The sequence below is a fragment of the Hippocampus bargibanti genome, linkage group LG08 (genome assembly GCF_051943395.1).
Source record: "Hippocampus bargibanti isolate YZ-2025 linkage group LG08, ASM5194339v1, whole genome shotgun sequence".
NCBI lineage: Eukaryota > Metazoa > Chordata > Actinopteri > Syngnathiformes > Syngnathidae > Hippocampus > Hippocampus bargibanti.
This window is the reverse complement of record NC_142741.1, coordinates 16,974,096-16,991,049: the sequence shown is the minus strand read 5'-3', so window position 1 is coordinate 16,991,049 and position 16,954 is coordinate 16,974,096. Positions and strand designations below refer to the sequence as shown.

Genomic DNA, 16,954 nt, shown 5'->3' with positions numbered 1-16,954 from the left:
ACTTTTTTTCCCCTTGGGAAGACCTAAAAACAGGAAGTAGGGATTTTCGATTTCGAAAGGGTCCCCACCAAAATCAATTAGAAAAAGAAAAAAAACATATATAATATATAAATATATAGACTATATATAAATACAGTATATATAATATATATCTAAATAGATATATTTTACATTCTCCGCAACGTGAACCAACAGTCGACAGTACGCAGCGCCATTGATAATATTTTGTATACTGACATTCGGTATAAATCTTTGTAAACAAATTTGAAACTACTGAGACACAGTGACGGTGTGATGTCACGAGGGTCCTGGAGGGGAAATATATTCCCCCAAGATGGCTGCACCCAGAGAGAGTTTTGGTCCCATCTGGTGGAAGGCAGCAATCCAAACCCCACACTTGTGGCTGATCATGGCTTGATTAGCATGCAAGGCTTTTAAGGCAGAGAGCCTAAGAGTGTGGTGGCCGGGGAGACAAGCTCCATTTGTGTCCTCTGTGGAGAAACACCGAGAAACTGATTGCTGCATGGAACTCGTCGCCAGTTGGGACCATAGCACGGAACACCGGATTTGGAACCTTGCTAATGGTGGCTAGGCTACCTAGGAAGGACATCAAGAGCGGTGAGACCTAGAAACACATAGAAAAGAAATGCGTCTTCAGTTTCACCTCAGAAGAGACTCTATTATGATTTAAGAATTGGAAGGGACGCTATTCTTGCTTTTTTTGCTTGTGAATTCCCCCTGAAACCCTTTATTAAAATATTTGTTTGCATTCAAACCTGTCGCCCATTGCACTCCTTGTCCTGCCCCGCTGAGAGCTAGCCTCTCATGATTTCACAACGGCAATGAAAAAAAAACATATTTACATTACTGATATAACATCCATCTCATCTCATTGCTGGGTTTTTCCCCATGAATTGCTGTAAAACAGTCATGGTTGTCAAAAGAAGCATCCAAATGTCCAAGCTGGAAGATGTTATGCTGAATTCATGAGAAATCTGCTAAGCTAATATTTGCACCATTCAATATTTATGTCACATAAGTATTGCTTTGTTGAATATCCATCCATTTTCCGTACCGCTTATTCCTCATTAGGGTCGCGGGGGGTGCTGGAGCCTATCCCAGCTATCTTCGGGCACGAGTCAGGGGACACCCTGAATTGGTTGCCAGCCAATCGCAGAGCACACAAAGACGTACAACAGTCACTCTCACACACACCTACGGACAACTTGGAGTGGTCAATCTGCCTGCCATGCATGTTTTTGGAGTGTGGGAGGAAGCCGGAGGACCCGGAGAAAACCCACGCGGTCCCGCATGCAAGCTCCACACAGGGAGACCGGACCGGGACGCGAACAGGCGACCTCTGCACTGTGAAGCCGTTGTGCTAAGCACTCGACTACAAGGCCGCCCCGCTTTGTTGAATAATTTCCCATAAAACATAGACTCACACAGAGGTTATGCTGAGTGAGACTGGACATGACAAAATAGTTTGACATTTCCAGAAGCCAGACGCTCTCCCCATGGGTGTTTTGGCTGAAATTGTGTGAGCGTGTGTATGTGTGTGTGTGTGCGTGTGTGTGTGTGTGTGTGTGTGTACAGGCAGCTGAAGAGGAGATGGAGGACTGACAGATACCAGAAATAGCCTGCTTGAGCGCATGAAACATTTGATTTTCTCAAAGCATTGACCCTGTTCATATTTGATGTCACCTTTGGAGAATCCCTCCTGTGAAGGCGATCTGGAAGTTCTCACTTGGGAGCAATGTCCAATTGCAACCTTTAGGGGGCGGGATGTAGTCTGTACATCCAGCTCATTGGATGACATTTTCATTTTGTCCCGTCAACCCACCTTTTCTGCCATCAATGTGGTACACCTCACTAATGTTGACCATATCAGTGCAGCAAGTTTTCAACAAATTCCACTTGGATTATGTTGTTTCCAACTAGTGCACAAATTGGAGATGTTTTAAATTTTTTTTTCAATGTGGGCCCCAGTGAGGAAATGCGTGCTGTTTAATGAAAAAGCATTCCATATTTTTGGAATATTAATTATACAGCATTGACAGTATATTGCTATTTATGACAAGATGAACTGAAGTTCAGCATATTTTGGTTTGAAGAGACGGGACTAATTCTAAGGGGCTGGACAATTAAGGTCGAACACTGCCGATAAAGTTTAGTCCTGAGTGTATTCTAACGAAAAAATCTTAATAAGACACCTGGAAACTGTTTTAAATCGTGCAAAAAAAGCATCTGAACGTTCCCGTGAAAGTTTTCTGGTAAAGTCAGCTGAATTTGACAACCAGCCGCACACAATGGATAATGCTCGATTGGTTAGTTATTTATTTGGATTGACATTTACATTAGCTGGGTGCTTGTTGCTTCTTCATCACTGCATTTATGCGCTGTAATTCACTGTTGCAAAGGTCATCTCCCTCAGTGTGACAAGAACTGGTATCCAATAACGCAGCAGTGTTGTGTTCACAGAACGTGGTCTGATGTAATATACTGTTAATAAAGGAATCATCAAGAGGATTTATACATAATACTTGGAACGTTTCCCGCGGTTCCGGACACAGATGTGGGCTTATACAGACTAATGGCTTCTTCCTCCTACCCCGTCTGTTCGCCAGCACTGCCAAGTGAACAAATGCTCTTTTCTGCCTCAACTTGAGACAAGTGTGACACGTGTAGCATGAAACCACCAAACGGCTGCTCGCCAAGACCCACAACACGTTGAAGTGACGCAGCTTCACCTTATTTTATGTCTTTAATAATCTATACTCAGAGACTCTATTAGACGCACCTCCACAATATAATAGGATTAAATATAGGGGCTGGATGAAAAAGAATTCCTTTCAAAAGATACTACTGCTTTATGCTTGTCGTTCTAGGTGAGGAATTAATCTAATAACTGGTTCATTTGAGATACAATACACCTTAGTAAACAACTAAAGTGTTTCGAACGGAGTGTGACAAAACATCTCTCTGAATAATCTCTTGTTCCAACCTAATACTGTATAAATTGCTGCTGGTAACAAAGGCTTGTAGATTATTGATTTGACGTACACATACGTTGCCAGTACTTATTGTTGCAGTCCACAATTAGCTTTGTACTTCACAGTCTCATTGTTTGATGTTGTAAATGTCCATCCTTTTCTGATCCGCTAATCCTCGCAAGAGTTCCAGGTCGTGTAGGAGTCAATCCAAACCATCTTTGAACAGGAAGCGGGGTAGACCCCGAAATGGTTGGCAGCCAATCGCAAGGCACACAGAGACCAAAAAAGGTCTCGGGAGAATATACAAACTCCACAAGGAGCCATAGCAGAATCAAAACCTGCACCTATGTACAGTGAGGACAATGCATTAACCAGTTAACTAGTGGGCAACCCATGTTGTAAATGTGATGACATTTTTGACACTGACATTATTGTCATTATTAGTCCTTGTAACCAGCCAACATGCACATCTCTATATTCTGCTCTACTCTACAACTATTGTTGAGCGTCAATCAATCAAAATATTGGCAAAGATAAGCTAGGTCTTGAAATGCTTCTTCTATTTTAGCTGAGGGTTTTGACTCGCATGGTGTAATATCGGAGTGAGATTGTGGTTTGTGGTATTTGTAAAATCTTTGCTGGCTTGGTGATTTATCAAAACTGGGGCAAACAACAATAGCCTGACCTTGGGGTCTTAATCATATCCGCTTTCCCTTGCTACCTCTGCCTCATTTCCCTGCTTGGCTATTCTGACTTGTGTATATAGACTATATACACACACAATAGGTCATAACGAATTTAAATAAACAGTCTAATTCATATTAATAATAATAATACATTTCATTTATAAGCACCGTTCAGAACTCTCAAGGACACTTTACAGTCACAGGATATTTTTTTCTGCGGGTTAGCAGCGGCAGCCACACGCGCCAGCGTTCACTCAACCGACCGGATCACTTCTAGTTCATTCCAGGTGTGTGTTGTGTCCGACTAAAGAAAAACTCATCCAGCTACGGTGTGTTCTATTGTTTTTTTTTGTTTTTGTTTTAATGTTCACTCTTGGTAACACTGGCATTCAAGTCCTCTTTCATCATCTTTATTTACTTTTTCTCAATCATGTCATCCAAAGCTACTTTCAAATGATACTGAAACATTTCAATCACTATTTACAGACATGTAAACTTTAACTTTTGCTCATGTAAGCCCACCAATGCAACATTGTAATTACGAAATGATAGAGCATCATAGGCAAATTAGTCGACCAGAAACTTCATGCCGCTCATCTTATCAGTGAGGCCCTAGCGGCACTGATTCGCGTTTTTGGGAGAAAGATGCACAATTAACTGGTGAAAATACCAGGATGATTTACCGTACTTTAAATACATTAGAGTAAAATGGTTTTCTTTCTACAATTTCTACACTTCTACACTACAATTGTGAATGTTTGACAAGCGCTGTTTGACAAGCGCTGTTTGACAAGCGCACACACACGCACATCCGCACACAACACGCACACACACACACGCACACACACACACACACACACACACACACACACACACACACACACACACACACACACACACACACACATACACACACACACACGTATAAATTGACTAAGCAATGTCGACTCGCATGTGAGAGGATACCTTCATGTGTACATTGAGGCTGTTGAATAGAGTGTCTTGGAGGGGGAAAGGCCCATCTGGTAGCATGCAACCTTATACATCATTTGATGGCCAATTGCTTTAAAGACAGGCAGAGCAGAACGCAAGCTTAGACCTCGCTTCTCCTCCACATCTATGCAGATGACAATGCATTCTGGACTTCCAAGCCGACCTGTCTGCTCAGTACGCTTCACTGCTGTCAGTTACGGATGACAAAGCTAAGTATACAGTACAGTATAGAGTTTGGCCATCATGCGGGTGTGCGGTGTAAATGGTAAATTCAGAGGTAGAGATATGGACCCCCTCCAACCACTAGCGCAGACATCGGCAAACCGCGGCTACGGAGCCGCATGTGGCTCTTTCACCCCCCTGCTGCGGCTCCCTGCGGCTTTAGAAAATAAATAATGAGTATTTAATTTAATGTATATTATTTTAGTTTGTTCGTTTTTAAAATGTAATTCTAAATTTGAAGATTATGGTGATTATAAATAATACAAAATAAAACGTATTTTTTTTGTCGCTCATAATATCCGTCACAACCATCGACAGTGGACGTATATCCGGTCACAACCGCCAAATTGCGCACGATTTCTTGAATTTTTCGACCCCCAGGTAGGCCAACTATGGATAAATCTAAGAAAAGAAAAGTGTCTGAAGAAAACAGAACATTTAATGATACGTGGGCAGATTCGTTCGCCTTCAGTGCTGACGAGACGGGTTTACTGGTATGCTTAATGAGAAGTTAGCAAACAACAAAAAGTTAAATGTCGCGAGACATTTCCAGAACAAACACACAGCCTTTGCTCAAAAATATCCGGATGGAGATGAGAGAAAAAGAGCATGTCATACAGCCCTGATGTGCAGAGGCTGTGCGCTGAGGTGCAGGAGCAGAAATCACATTAGCCAGGTGATAAATATTGTATTTGCCATTTTGCAAATATTCTTTTTTTTTTCAAATAGACATTGAGTATTATATTTGAAAGTAATCTTCAACCCAACGTCTTTTTTTCGGAGTTTAAAATGTTTTTGTTGCGTGCAGAAATGTAATTTCGCTTCTCTGTAGCAGTTCATTGATTCATAAATGCATCACACTATAGTTTGTTTATGCATATATAAAGGTAAAAAACAATGATGAAAAGATGCAGTGTTGTCTTCATTTTAAATGTCAAAAGGATTTTGTGGCTCCCAGTGTTTTCTTTTCTGTGGGAAATGGCTCCAAATGGCTCTTTGAGTCGTAAAGGTTGCCGACCCCTGCACTAGCGGAAATGCATGTTGATTATGTCTTTGCAACTCCTTCTGTGCACACTTACGTAGTGTGACAGAAATACTTGAACTCTATGGCCCTATCAACTCAGGGTGTGCTGTGGTGCGTAGCTTCTGCCCCTACAGCTGATTAGTTCATCTGACTAAACATGATGCAAAGGCAAAACTTCACTTTGCATCATATTTAGTCTATATAGTATAGGTCGCTAATCATTGCCTCCATGGCAGCAGAAAATTTATGCTTGTGTAACTAGGTCTGTGTAAGCTCTCAGTCGTACAGGAGTTGTCCATCGATGAAAAGGTTTTAGCCGTCATCTGTACTTTTTTGAAGGTGTCGGACGTTTCGCTTCTTATCCAAGATGCTTCTTCAGCGAACTAAAGTCTTACTGGTAGTATCGGCCCTATATATGTATCCCTAATGTCCAGACATGGCGGCGCCAGACACTGCTATGATAGGTCACACACTGACCAATACGTACTTACTTTTCGATTCGAGCCATCCACTACAACACAAACTAGGAGTTATCAGAACCCTCCAGCATTGGGCTAAACTAATACCAACAAGCGTCGAAGGCAGAGAAAAGGAGTAAAAACATATCAGGAGAGCACTCACAAACTGTGGGTACCCTCAGTGGTCGTTTAACAAATGTCAGAAAGAAAGAATAGGGAATGAAACCAAAAATTCTGAAGAAACGAAAAGGAAAGGAGTAGCAGTACCTTACATTGCAGGAGTTTTTGAAAAACTACAAAGAGTACTTTGGAAACACAAAATTCCTACTAATTTCAAACCGATAAACACTAAGGCAAAAATTAGTGCATCCAAAATATAGGCTGCCAAATGAAAAACAAAGTAATGTAGTTAATTCAATACATTGTAAGAATGAAAATTGTAAAGAGCTATACATTCGGGAGACTAAACAAATTCTCAAAAAAATACGTTATCAACATCGCAGGGATAATACGAGTAGGCCTCAATCGGCAGTACATATGCACCTAAAAGCTAGCAACCACTCATTTGATGACAATGAGGTTAAAATCTTAGCAAAAGAACATAGATGGTTTGAAAGGGGAGTAAAAGAAGGAATTTTCATTAAAAAGCTAAATCCTTCATTAAACTGATATGGTGGAGTGAGGTTCAATTTGGATCGTTCGTACAATAGCCTGCTTAGGCAACATTAGTAATGTTGATGAGGTGATACCGGAGTGAGTGGGGCAATCAGGCCAGTCGTTAGTCAGGAATGTAGGAACAATCGGTGGGGCTGCAGGGAGTGGTCCTCTGCTTCCCCCAACCTGAGAGTAGGGACCTATCATAGCAGTGTCCGGCGCCGCCATGTCTGGACATTAGGGATACATATATAATCTTGGATATAATCATGGATAAGAAGCGAAACGTCCGACACCTTCAAAAAAGTACAGATGACGGCTGAAGAAACCTTTTCATCTTGTGTAACTAGATTTATCACAAAGAGTTGGGGAAGATAGAGAAATACGGAAAGCCATACTTATCACTAAGCTATCAAAATAAAGTGTTAAAACACTAAAATACGTGCATGTGCCATATGGTATGCTTGTTTCATACGTCAGGTGGGAATCGTGTTACAGCAGAGAGTAAATCAATTTTAACATAAAAATATCAAGCAACTTAATATGGAACCGGGGAGAAAATAATGTAGAACAACATAAACCGTAAAAGTCAGAGGTTGTCGCCTCATACATTGCACTCTATTGCTGAAAAAGAAAAGTAGCATATCAAAGAAAACAATTGTTTCCATAATCCCTTATTTATTTGATCAATTTCCTTTATCTGATTCAGAAATGATAATTTATTTTATTATTAATTAAAATACCCTTTGTACTTAATTTTGGATTGTGATATATATACTGTACTGTCACTACATACCATGAGATGAAGTTTGGAACGAATTGCCCCCACCTCATGTATATCAATCATTTATAAAAAAAAAAAATCCAACAAAGACTTACTTTTGGAGGTTCAATGTATATTTCGTCCTACAAAGAAAACGCACTTAATGTGAACACAAATTTTGTAGTTTTGGAAAAATCGTATTGTGACAGTTCAGCAATGTCATGTGAAACATACCATGCATCTGAAATACAGTGATACCTGGGCTTACGAACGCTTTAGCTCACAAACTTGTCGCCTTAGGAACATTAAATTAGCAAGAATATAATCTTGGCATAGGAACTACAGTAAAGTCTCGTTATATCGATATTCAAGGGAGTCCGCAAAAATATCGATATAACCGGGACTATCGATATATCCGACCCTGTTTGCATGTAATTTTCTCCGTGCGTGCATAGAAATAGTATCGATATAACCGGGACTATCGATATATCCGATATCAATATAACGAGACTTTACTGTAGTTTGCAGAGGACGAACCAAACCAAACACCGCCATGGTGGCTGGTGGACTAGTTTTCGGCGGATGAACACCAAACCACACGGTCGAATCTTTGCGAGCGTTTGTTATCGACTGGAGTACTTTTGCTATTATGCAACCGAAAAACACCCCACCACAGGCTAGTGTTAAAGGACAACCGACGTCTCTGGACAAGTTGTGTCCATAATTTGTAAAATGGCTTCAATTGACTTCTACTGAGCGTATTTTACAAAGATTCCACCGCGTATAGGTGTATTTTACGTTTTAAGACTCGCGCTGAATATTCCGAAAGTCTTGTTTTTGAGTTGGTAATGAGTCCGTACGTGACGTCACTGAAGGAACGTCCCTGACCGAAAAAAAGGACACATTTTAGCAGTCCTTCCATCACGTCAATGCATTTTTCTGTGCTTGTTTGGTCTGAAAACGTTGTGTTGCACCAAAAAGAGCCAGAACAGGGCGACCGACCTCCATATAAGGAATTTATCATCTTGTGGAAACGGGCTGATTAATTCCTCACATTTTTTCCCCCCAATGTTTCCTCAAAACGGCACGGAATAAATTATTTAATTGATTGCAAACATGTATGCTTTCCTCTTCAGAACTATTTGAATCATATTCATAACTGGATGTGTAACAAGAAAGCATATTCTCAGAATCTTTGTTTCTCCAGCAATGCAAGACGTCTTGGCGTCACGAACTGGGGGCGGGACTTTCTGAAAATGCCCAATTCACAGCTCAATTGTTTGCAGATTTTGGACACTTTAAGTCATTTTTATTGGTGTTTTGCATTTGAATAAAAATATCATACTGCGTGTTTTGGGTATTTTAGATGCCATAAAACGTTTTTCTGATGTCAGTTAGGAAACAAAAATGTGATGTCAGTTTTCCTTTAAGCCGAAGAGGACACAAAAGAAGATTACGGTCGAGCAGAAGAAGGAGATCATCGAAAAACACGAACGAAGTGTGCGTTTGTGTGACTTAGCGTCCCAGTACCAGTATGCTAAGTCAACCATTGCTACGTGTTAAACGTGTTTCTATGGTCTCAGGCAATGGAAGAAGTTGAAAAACTTCTGTTGATTTGGATTAACGAAAATCGGCAAGCATGGGACAGTGTGTGTGAGGGTATCATCGCCGAGGCAACTACATCAACAACCATCGCAAAGGTAAATAAAACGACTTTATTATATAGTACAGTTTATTTCTTTAATTACAATCCAATAGAACATTTATTATACATAAAATAAGGTATATTTTGTGTAGTTTTATGGCTTATTTAGTAGAAAATTATGTTTTATGGGGACCTGGGAACAAATTATTCTAATTTTTAATGGTTTCTTGTGGGAAATAAATGTTCGGCAGACGAACTTTCTGGGAACCAATTAAGTTTGTAAGCTGAGGTATCACTGTAATTGCTGAACGATGGGGAGAGTTTAAAACTGGAAAAGATGGATTCCACTTTGGTTGTTTTCTTAAGTGACAAACCTGCGCTAATCATTGTCATGGTGCGGACTGCGTTCAATGTCAGTGTTCTAGCGGAGTATAACAAGCACACAATGTCATTTGCACAGTGTTTTGCGGCATGACTCGCCATTGTTTTGAAGTGTTTTCCTGCAAGGGAAAACTACAAGGAGCCCATAGAGACGCAGTGATGCTGAAAACAGAGACCATTTGAGTTCAGAGCTTCAGTTTTTCATAGCATTTCCCACCAAATTCTCTTTAGAGCACCTATCTTCGGGTGATACATTTAATGGAGCAGAAGGCTCAGAGGGAAGTCAGCCGTGTTTATCCCTCTGGTTATCCCTATCTAAGTCCTCCCTCCAAGTGATGATGGTGCTCTAGAGGGGACATGCTGCCTATTACCCTCTGAATTCCTCTATTTTGAAATTATTCCCTCACTCATTTTTGTGTTGACGCTCTCTCTCTTGGCTACACAATCTATCAGCAGTTTCTCGCAGCGTGAAGCAAGCCTTTTGCCCAACACCCCTATCAACATAGGTCCAGCTGCAAGCTGTGTTCGGCTTATCGCAAAAGCACCACCGTTTGGATCACGCTGACCACGAGGCTAACAGCAGGGTGACGCCTGGTGCAGGCGTCGTTTAAAAGTCACCTATCGCTGTGGCACCATTACTGCAAATCTACAAATTTCAGTTACATTTCTTTCACTTCTCAATTCTCACTTCACTGCTCTACTTGGTTGATATATCCTGTGTTGACATAATAGTCATTTAATCACATTAGAAACCGAAAATGAGTCTTGCAAACCTCCACATTTTGACAGTAAAATAGCCGCTTAAATTGTTTGGGACGAGGAATAGACCTATTGCAGATTTTCAGTTGAGTCCATCATTTAACCAATAGCAGTTTTAACTCGCTATTTGGAGAGTTTTCGTATTATGTTTCTTTCTTCTTACTATATATATATATATATATATATATATATATATATATATATATATATATATATATATATATATATATATATATATAGTGTACAATGAAAAAGCTTAACTGTTTTTTTCTTCTGCGGGAGCAAAGACAAAAACTAACAAGCATATGGAGGTTGAATGTGTCCAAGATATGTTTTTACCAGCTTTACGTAAAAAAAGAATGCAGTGGAATAGGTTTCATATTATTGTTGCACAAAAAAGTATTGCGGTAACATTTAACTACTGGGACATACACTGAAAGATTAGCAGCTTGTGGGATGACTACATGTTGCATATTTCATCAGGAAATTCATCCACCTTGTTGAATTTGGAAAGTAATAGAGCAAAGCGCTGAGTCATGGATCATTAAAACAGAATGCAATAAAAATGTTTTCAGGGTTGGTTATAAATGTGCGATGCTGACAGAACATGGTAGAGAATATCGACTTCACAAGTTCAAGTGAAACATTGCCAAAAAGGGTAAAACTGAAGGGTCGCAATATCTGCTGGTATAGGGATGCCATGTGAAGCAATTTTTTTTTTTTTGTTTCTAATGTCCGATTGTCATTGTATTTTCCACATTAATCACATTGTGAGTTGCAAGTGTGCGTCAAAAGGAAGAACATAGTTCCACTAGCAGCACCGTTAGTAACTCGTAAATTGTGTGAGGAAGTTCACCTGGAGGCAGGCAGGTGCTCGGCCATGTGGTTTGTTGACGTCCACGGCTACAAGCTGCCATCCCCCAGCAGCATCTTCGTGAAACATCTGCGGCACAAATCCAAATAATATAACACAAAATCAAATAAAAGAGAGATGAGTGGAAACAAAGCACAACATTCAAATAAGATATAACACATACGGTGAAATAATTTCAAGAATTGTTTGATTTAAAAGTAGAACGATTTGATTGAGCTCAATGTAGTGGTATTGCGATTTGATTTCATATGATATGGCTCAGTTTCAGAAGGTCTGATGATGTGTAATGATAATGATGATGATGATGATGATGATGATGATGATGATGTGGGGTACAGTCTGAATTGATTGTCAGCCAACTCCAGGGGAGATGTACAAAAACAATTATTCAAAACTCATATTCACACCTGTATGGTCAATTTAGAGGAGGAATGGTAACCTGAAATGATGAAGGTGGCTCCTTTTTTTTATCAGTGTACACAGGCCTCCGAAAAAGAAGAAGAAAAAATCCAAAAAGGTCCAGCCATCAACACCAAAAGGTTTGAATAATCAAAAAATACCACATACATAAATTAGTATAATTCTTAACTTGCAACGGTTCAAGCGTTTTTCAAAAATGTCATTGCAAGCTGTTCAGCAAACCAACATTAAATATGAGAACACTTATTGTGCATTTTCACAGCTGTTAAAATATATACCTGCGTTGTTGCCGTGGATGTGGTGCTACTCCTGGACCCCCACATTTGCTGAAATTGAACCCTTATTTCAGCAAAGGTCTCGATGATGACAGCGATGAAAACGTTCTGTTTCAAGGAAAAACGCAACCATTTTTGTTTGTACTAATTTTTGTTTGTTGTAATTGAATAAATGTGAAGGTTAATTTCCAGACATCAAAAAGAGATTTATAAAAAGTTCAAACCTTCACAAGCCATGCCAGAAAGAAAATTAGAGTGATAAAATAGAAGTAGGAGCGCCAGCGAGGGAAACTGTCAATTGCTCGGTACATGAGGAACACCCATCCCTCCTGAGAGGCAGCCTCGTATACAGTAAATATACTTGTTCCTAAAAACAACAGAAAGACAAATATGGTAGTTATAACGATGATTTTTTGTTCCAGTAAATCACTGATGACTTTACCCAGCTCATTGAAACCGCTGTAGCCAAGTTCCTGCCTGCTGAGGCCCAGTTCTTCAAGGTCCATACACTTGAAGCCCAGAGGACACTGGTATCCCTCACCATCAGGGGAGCAGTGGGTGTCTGGGATGGCCAAGCTATTCCATGTCACATTGCTAAGCAAATGAAAAACACCAATAAGAAAAAGAACTCCATACGGTTAAGGAGGTTACAATGACCCAATGTTTGAAAGGTTCTCATGTATGCAATAAATAGGAAGGTTGAAACCGGTCACTGAAGCATTTGACAATTAATGAGGTTAAAGTGGCAAAATTATTTAAATAGCATTTTTGGGGGGATAGATTGAGAATTTCAGTAAAGTCAAACCTCAAAATTAGGACGTCGCAAATTAGGAATTCGGTATGGTTAGTGCACTGTCCTAGGCTGGGAATTCCGGTGGTCTGAGTGCATTTTCTTTTGCACGCACACGCACATAATGTGACTGAAAATCTTTCAAGAACCGAAAAGCAGGTCCGTCAGTGTAAACTTTCAGTCATACAGGAGTGTTATATCGATGAAAAGGTTTCTTCAGCCGTCATCTGTACTTCTCATACAAGAAAAAAACTGGACGGCGCCTGGCCCGGATATGGTCCACACCTACTGGCTTAAGAAACTCCACGAGCGCCTAGCAATGGCAATCCACCAACGCAAGTGTTCATCAAATGTGGCATCTACCAAGGTGATGCACTCTCTCCACTGCTGTTCTGCAGAGGACTGAACCCCCTCAGCCAAATAATCGACAAGACAGGCTATGGATACCGCCTCAGAAATGTAGCTACAATCAGTCACCTCCCTTACACGGATGACATAAAGCTGTATCCTAAGAGCGAAAGTGACATAGACTCCCTGATCCACACAACCAGGAGCTACAGCAATGACATCGCGATGTCATTCGGGCTGGAGAAATGTAGTTGGATGGTGACGAAGAGGGGCAAGGTAGTCCACACTGAAGGGATCTCATTCCCTGAAGGAACAATAGGAGACATTGAAAACAGCTACAAGTACCTTGGTATACCACAGGCCAACGGCAACAAGGAACAAGCAACAAGCAACAAGCAACAAGCAACAAGGAAAGCGGCTATGACCAAATACCTCCAGCGGGTGAGGCAAGTCCTAAGAAGCCAGCTCAATGGCAAGATGAAAGACCCGGGCAATAAACAGCAATCCCCTGACAGTGATCAGATACCCTGCAGGAATAATAAGGTGGCCGAAGGAAGAGATTCAGGCCACCGATGTTAAGACCCGAAAACTCACCATGCATGGAGGGTTCCATCCCAAAACCAACCCCTGAGACTGTACACAAGCCGTAAGGTAGGAGGCCGGGACTAGTGACTGTGAGAGCCACTGTCCTGGATGACACATCCAAGCTCCATGAATACATCAAAGAGAAAGCTCCAACGGATGATGTACTCAGAGATTGTCTGTGCTGAGTATGGACTGGAAACCCAAAGGTCAAAATGGGAAACACCTCCCAAAGTAGTACAGAATGCCCGAGCAAAGTGTGGGACTTCCAGATACAGACTGTCAAGATGGTAAATGCCAACCAACAACATATCGTGGTCATAGTTAAAGGGCAAAGGAAAGCTGTTGTCGTGGATGTAGCGGTCCCGAGTGATGGAAACATCAGAAAGAAGGAACCTGAGAAACTCAAGGGCTCAGAGAGGAGCTGGAGAGAGCCTGGAAGGTAAAGGTGACAGTCGTGCCTGTGGTGGTCGGAGCCTCGACTGGGATCACCACCTTATCGTGGTGAGGCACTTTGCGCGCCTCAATGACCCTGAGAGCACTCCTGGCAGGGTCACCCAAGCCGAACAGGTCGAGGGGTAGAGGCCAGACAAAGAGTGATCCCAACCGGGGGTAGGCGTAGGCGGAGTCCAACAAACCGGACTACCGGCAGACCCCTGCAACTCCTGCCAGAAAATGGCCGTCATGAGTATGCTCATGCCACCAGAAACTCATCTGGTAACAGCGAAGATGGTGGAAGTGTGGACTGTGCACCCGCACACTCACCTTAATCTCTACCGTTGCGCAAGCTTCTTGCCCAAATCCCCCCCCCCCCCTCCCATGGAAACCCAAAGTCCTGTGGCGATGTGGAATGGCGGTGGGCACAGGCCTAGGATGTGGCTGGAAGTGCCTAGCCAAACCATGCACGCAGGCGACAATGGAGTGATGGTCGTTGATAGTGCGGGATGGAGCAGCGCATCTCCTCGGCAGCTTCCATTGTGTCTGAGCAGCTCCACACTGCTCACCCCTGTGGGGAAGGACCTAGAAAAAGTGGTCTAAAAATTGTCTGCTCTCCACACTCCGGACGGTAAACCGCAATCGTCGGAGCATCCTTCCTGCGGTCGAAACTTCAAAAAACGAATCACAAAAAAACTAAGCATTGCTTCGTGGAATGTCCGCACGCTGTTGGACCTGGCTCAAACCGCTGAGAGGCCCCACCGGAGGACAGCACTTGTAGCCATGGAGCTCGCAAGATACAACATCGACATTGAAGCCTTCAGCGAGACCAGACTACATGGGGAAGACTCCCTGACAGAGGTTGGTGCAGGGTATACCTTCTTCTGGAAAGGGGTCCCCGAAGGCAACCGCCGTATCAATGGAGTTGGCTTTGCTGTGAAGTCCCAACTGCTGCAATGCATTCCGGAATCCCCCATTGGCATCAATGAAAGGCTGATGACCTGGCGCATTCCCTTGGCAAAGGGACGCTTCGCTACGCTCATCAGTGCTTACGCACCAACTCTGGATGCCAACCACATTGTCAAGGACGAGTTCTACAGAGCTCTGGACACCATCCTGCAGAAAACTCCGGCCACGGATAAGCTCCTCATCATGGGAGATTTCAATGCGAGGGTGGGCATGGAACATCTCGTATGGAATAAAGTTATTGGCCAGCCTGGAGTGGGAAAGATGAACACCAATGGCCTTCGGCTACTCTCCATCTGTGCAGAGCATCACCTGGTCATTACTAATACCATCTTCCAAATGAAAGACAGGTTCAAGACCACTTGGCAGCACCCCCGCTCCAAACATTGGCACCTCCTGGACTATGTGGAATCTCTCTCCTCTCCACCGCAGGGAAAATTCTGTCCAAAATCATGCTCAGTAGGTTGGTCAAGCATCTCTCAGAGTCTGTGCTTCAATGCCATCCAAGAACTGTAGAACCATTTCGAGACCCTTCTCAACACCACCAACCACGTCAACTCAAAAATTCTGGACAATCTTCCAGACCTTCAACGATCAGTGATGGGTGGTTTACAAACACGGAGGTTATCTCCTCACGCGCCGTCTGCACCTCCTTATCTATTGGGAACACGGGAAGCTCCGGTCCAAAAGACGAAGTGTGGTTTCCGGAAGACAAGATCCACCACAGACATGGACCTCTACATAGCCTTCATAGATCTCAACAAAGCATTTGACACCGTCAACCGTGAGTTGCTATGGAAGCACCTCTCCAAAATTTCTTTGCATCCTCCAGCAGCTGCAAGACGGGATGCAAGCCAGAGTACTCTTCGGAGAGCTCCAATCAGAGCTCTTTGGGGTGAACGCTGGGCTGAAGCAGGGCTGTGTCTTGGCTCCAGCACTCTTTAATATCCTCCTTTCTGCCATCACGTGCCTATTTCACAAAGGCATCGGACATGAAGATGGCATCCGCGTGGAATACCGCCTCGATGGAAACCTCTTCAACATCAGATGGCTCCAGGCCCACACAGACAAATATCTGCCACATCTGCGAACTTCAGTATGCTGATGACTGTGCTGTACTAGCTCACAGCTCAGAATCTATGCAGCATGCTCTCAATACCATTTCTAACTTATACTAGTCTTTTGGTCTCCAGATCAACATAAAAAAAACAGAGCTCATGTTCCAACCTGTGTCGCCAACTCCCACACCACCCAGCCTTCACATCAATGGCCTTTCACTAAATGTAGTAGATTGTTTTAACCTACCTTGGCTCCACTTTGTCCACCAATTGCTCCCTTGACATTGAAATACACAATCGTATAAATAAAGCCTCATCATCGTTTGGATGTTTACGCAGCAGAGTGTTTATGAACCGTAACCTGAGAATTGGAACCAAGATTGCCGTATACACCGCAGTATGTCTGTCCACTCTCCTCTATGGGGCAGAAACATGGACCACATTACGCCGGCACTTAACTACCCCTGAGGCCGTCCACATCCGGAGCCTGCAGAAGATCCTTGGCCTGTCCTGGGAAGATCGAGTACCCCACTCAGACATCTTTCAGCGCACAAATTCCATCTGCATGGAAGCAGCAGTTGCAAAAAAACACCTTCGGTGGATTGGACACACCATCCGCATGCCCGAT

General features: G+C 42.5%; 1 protein-coding gene across 6 annotated transcripts in view; it reads right to left on the bottom strand.

Annotated features, from left to right (window-relative positions):
- Positions 1 to 16,954, bottom strand: part of nalcn (sodium leak channel, non-selective) — a 111,787-nt gene that overhangs the window by 67,007 nt on the left and 27,826 nt on the right. For all 6 annotated transcript variants that reach the window (XM_089002275.1, XM_089002278.1, XM_089002280.1 and 3 more), the window contains 4 exons: positions 12,590 to 12,741; positions 12,372 to 12,514; positions 12,151 to 12,255; positions 11,435 to 11,521 (listed from right to left, as the gene is read on the bottom strand). In XM_089002275.1, the coding sequence (XP_088858401.1) occupies positions 11,435 to 11,521; positions 12,151 to 12,255; positions 12,372 to 12,514; positions 12,590 to 12,741 (487 nt within the window). The remainder of the gene's footprint in view (positions 1 to 11,434; positions 11,522 to 12,150; positions 12,256 to 12,371; positions 12,515 to 12,589; positions 12,742 to 16,954) is intronic.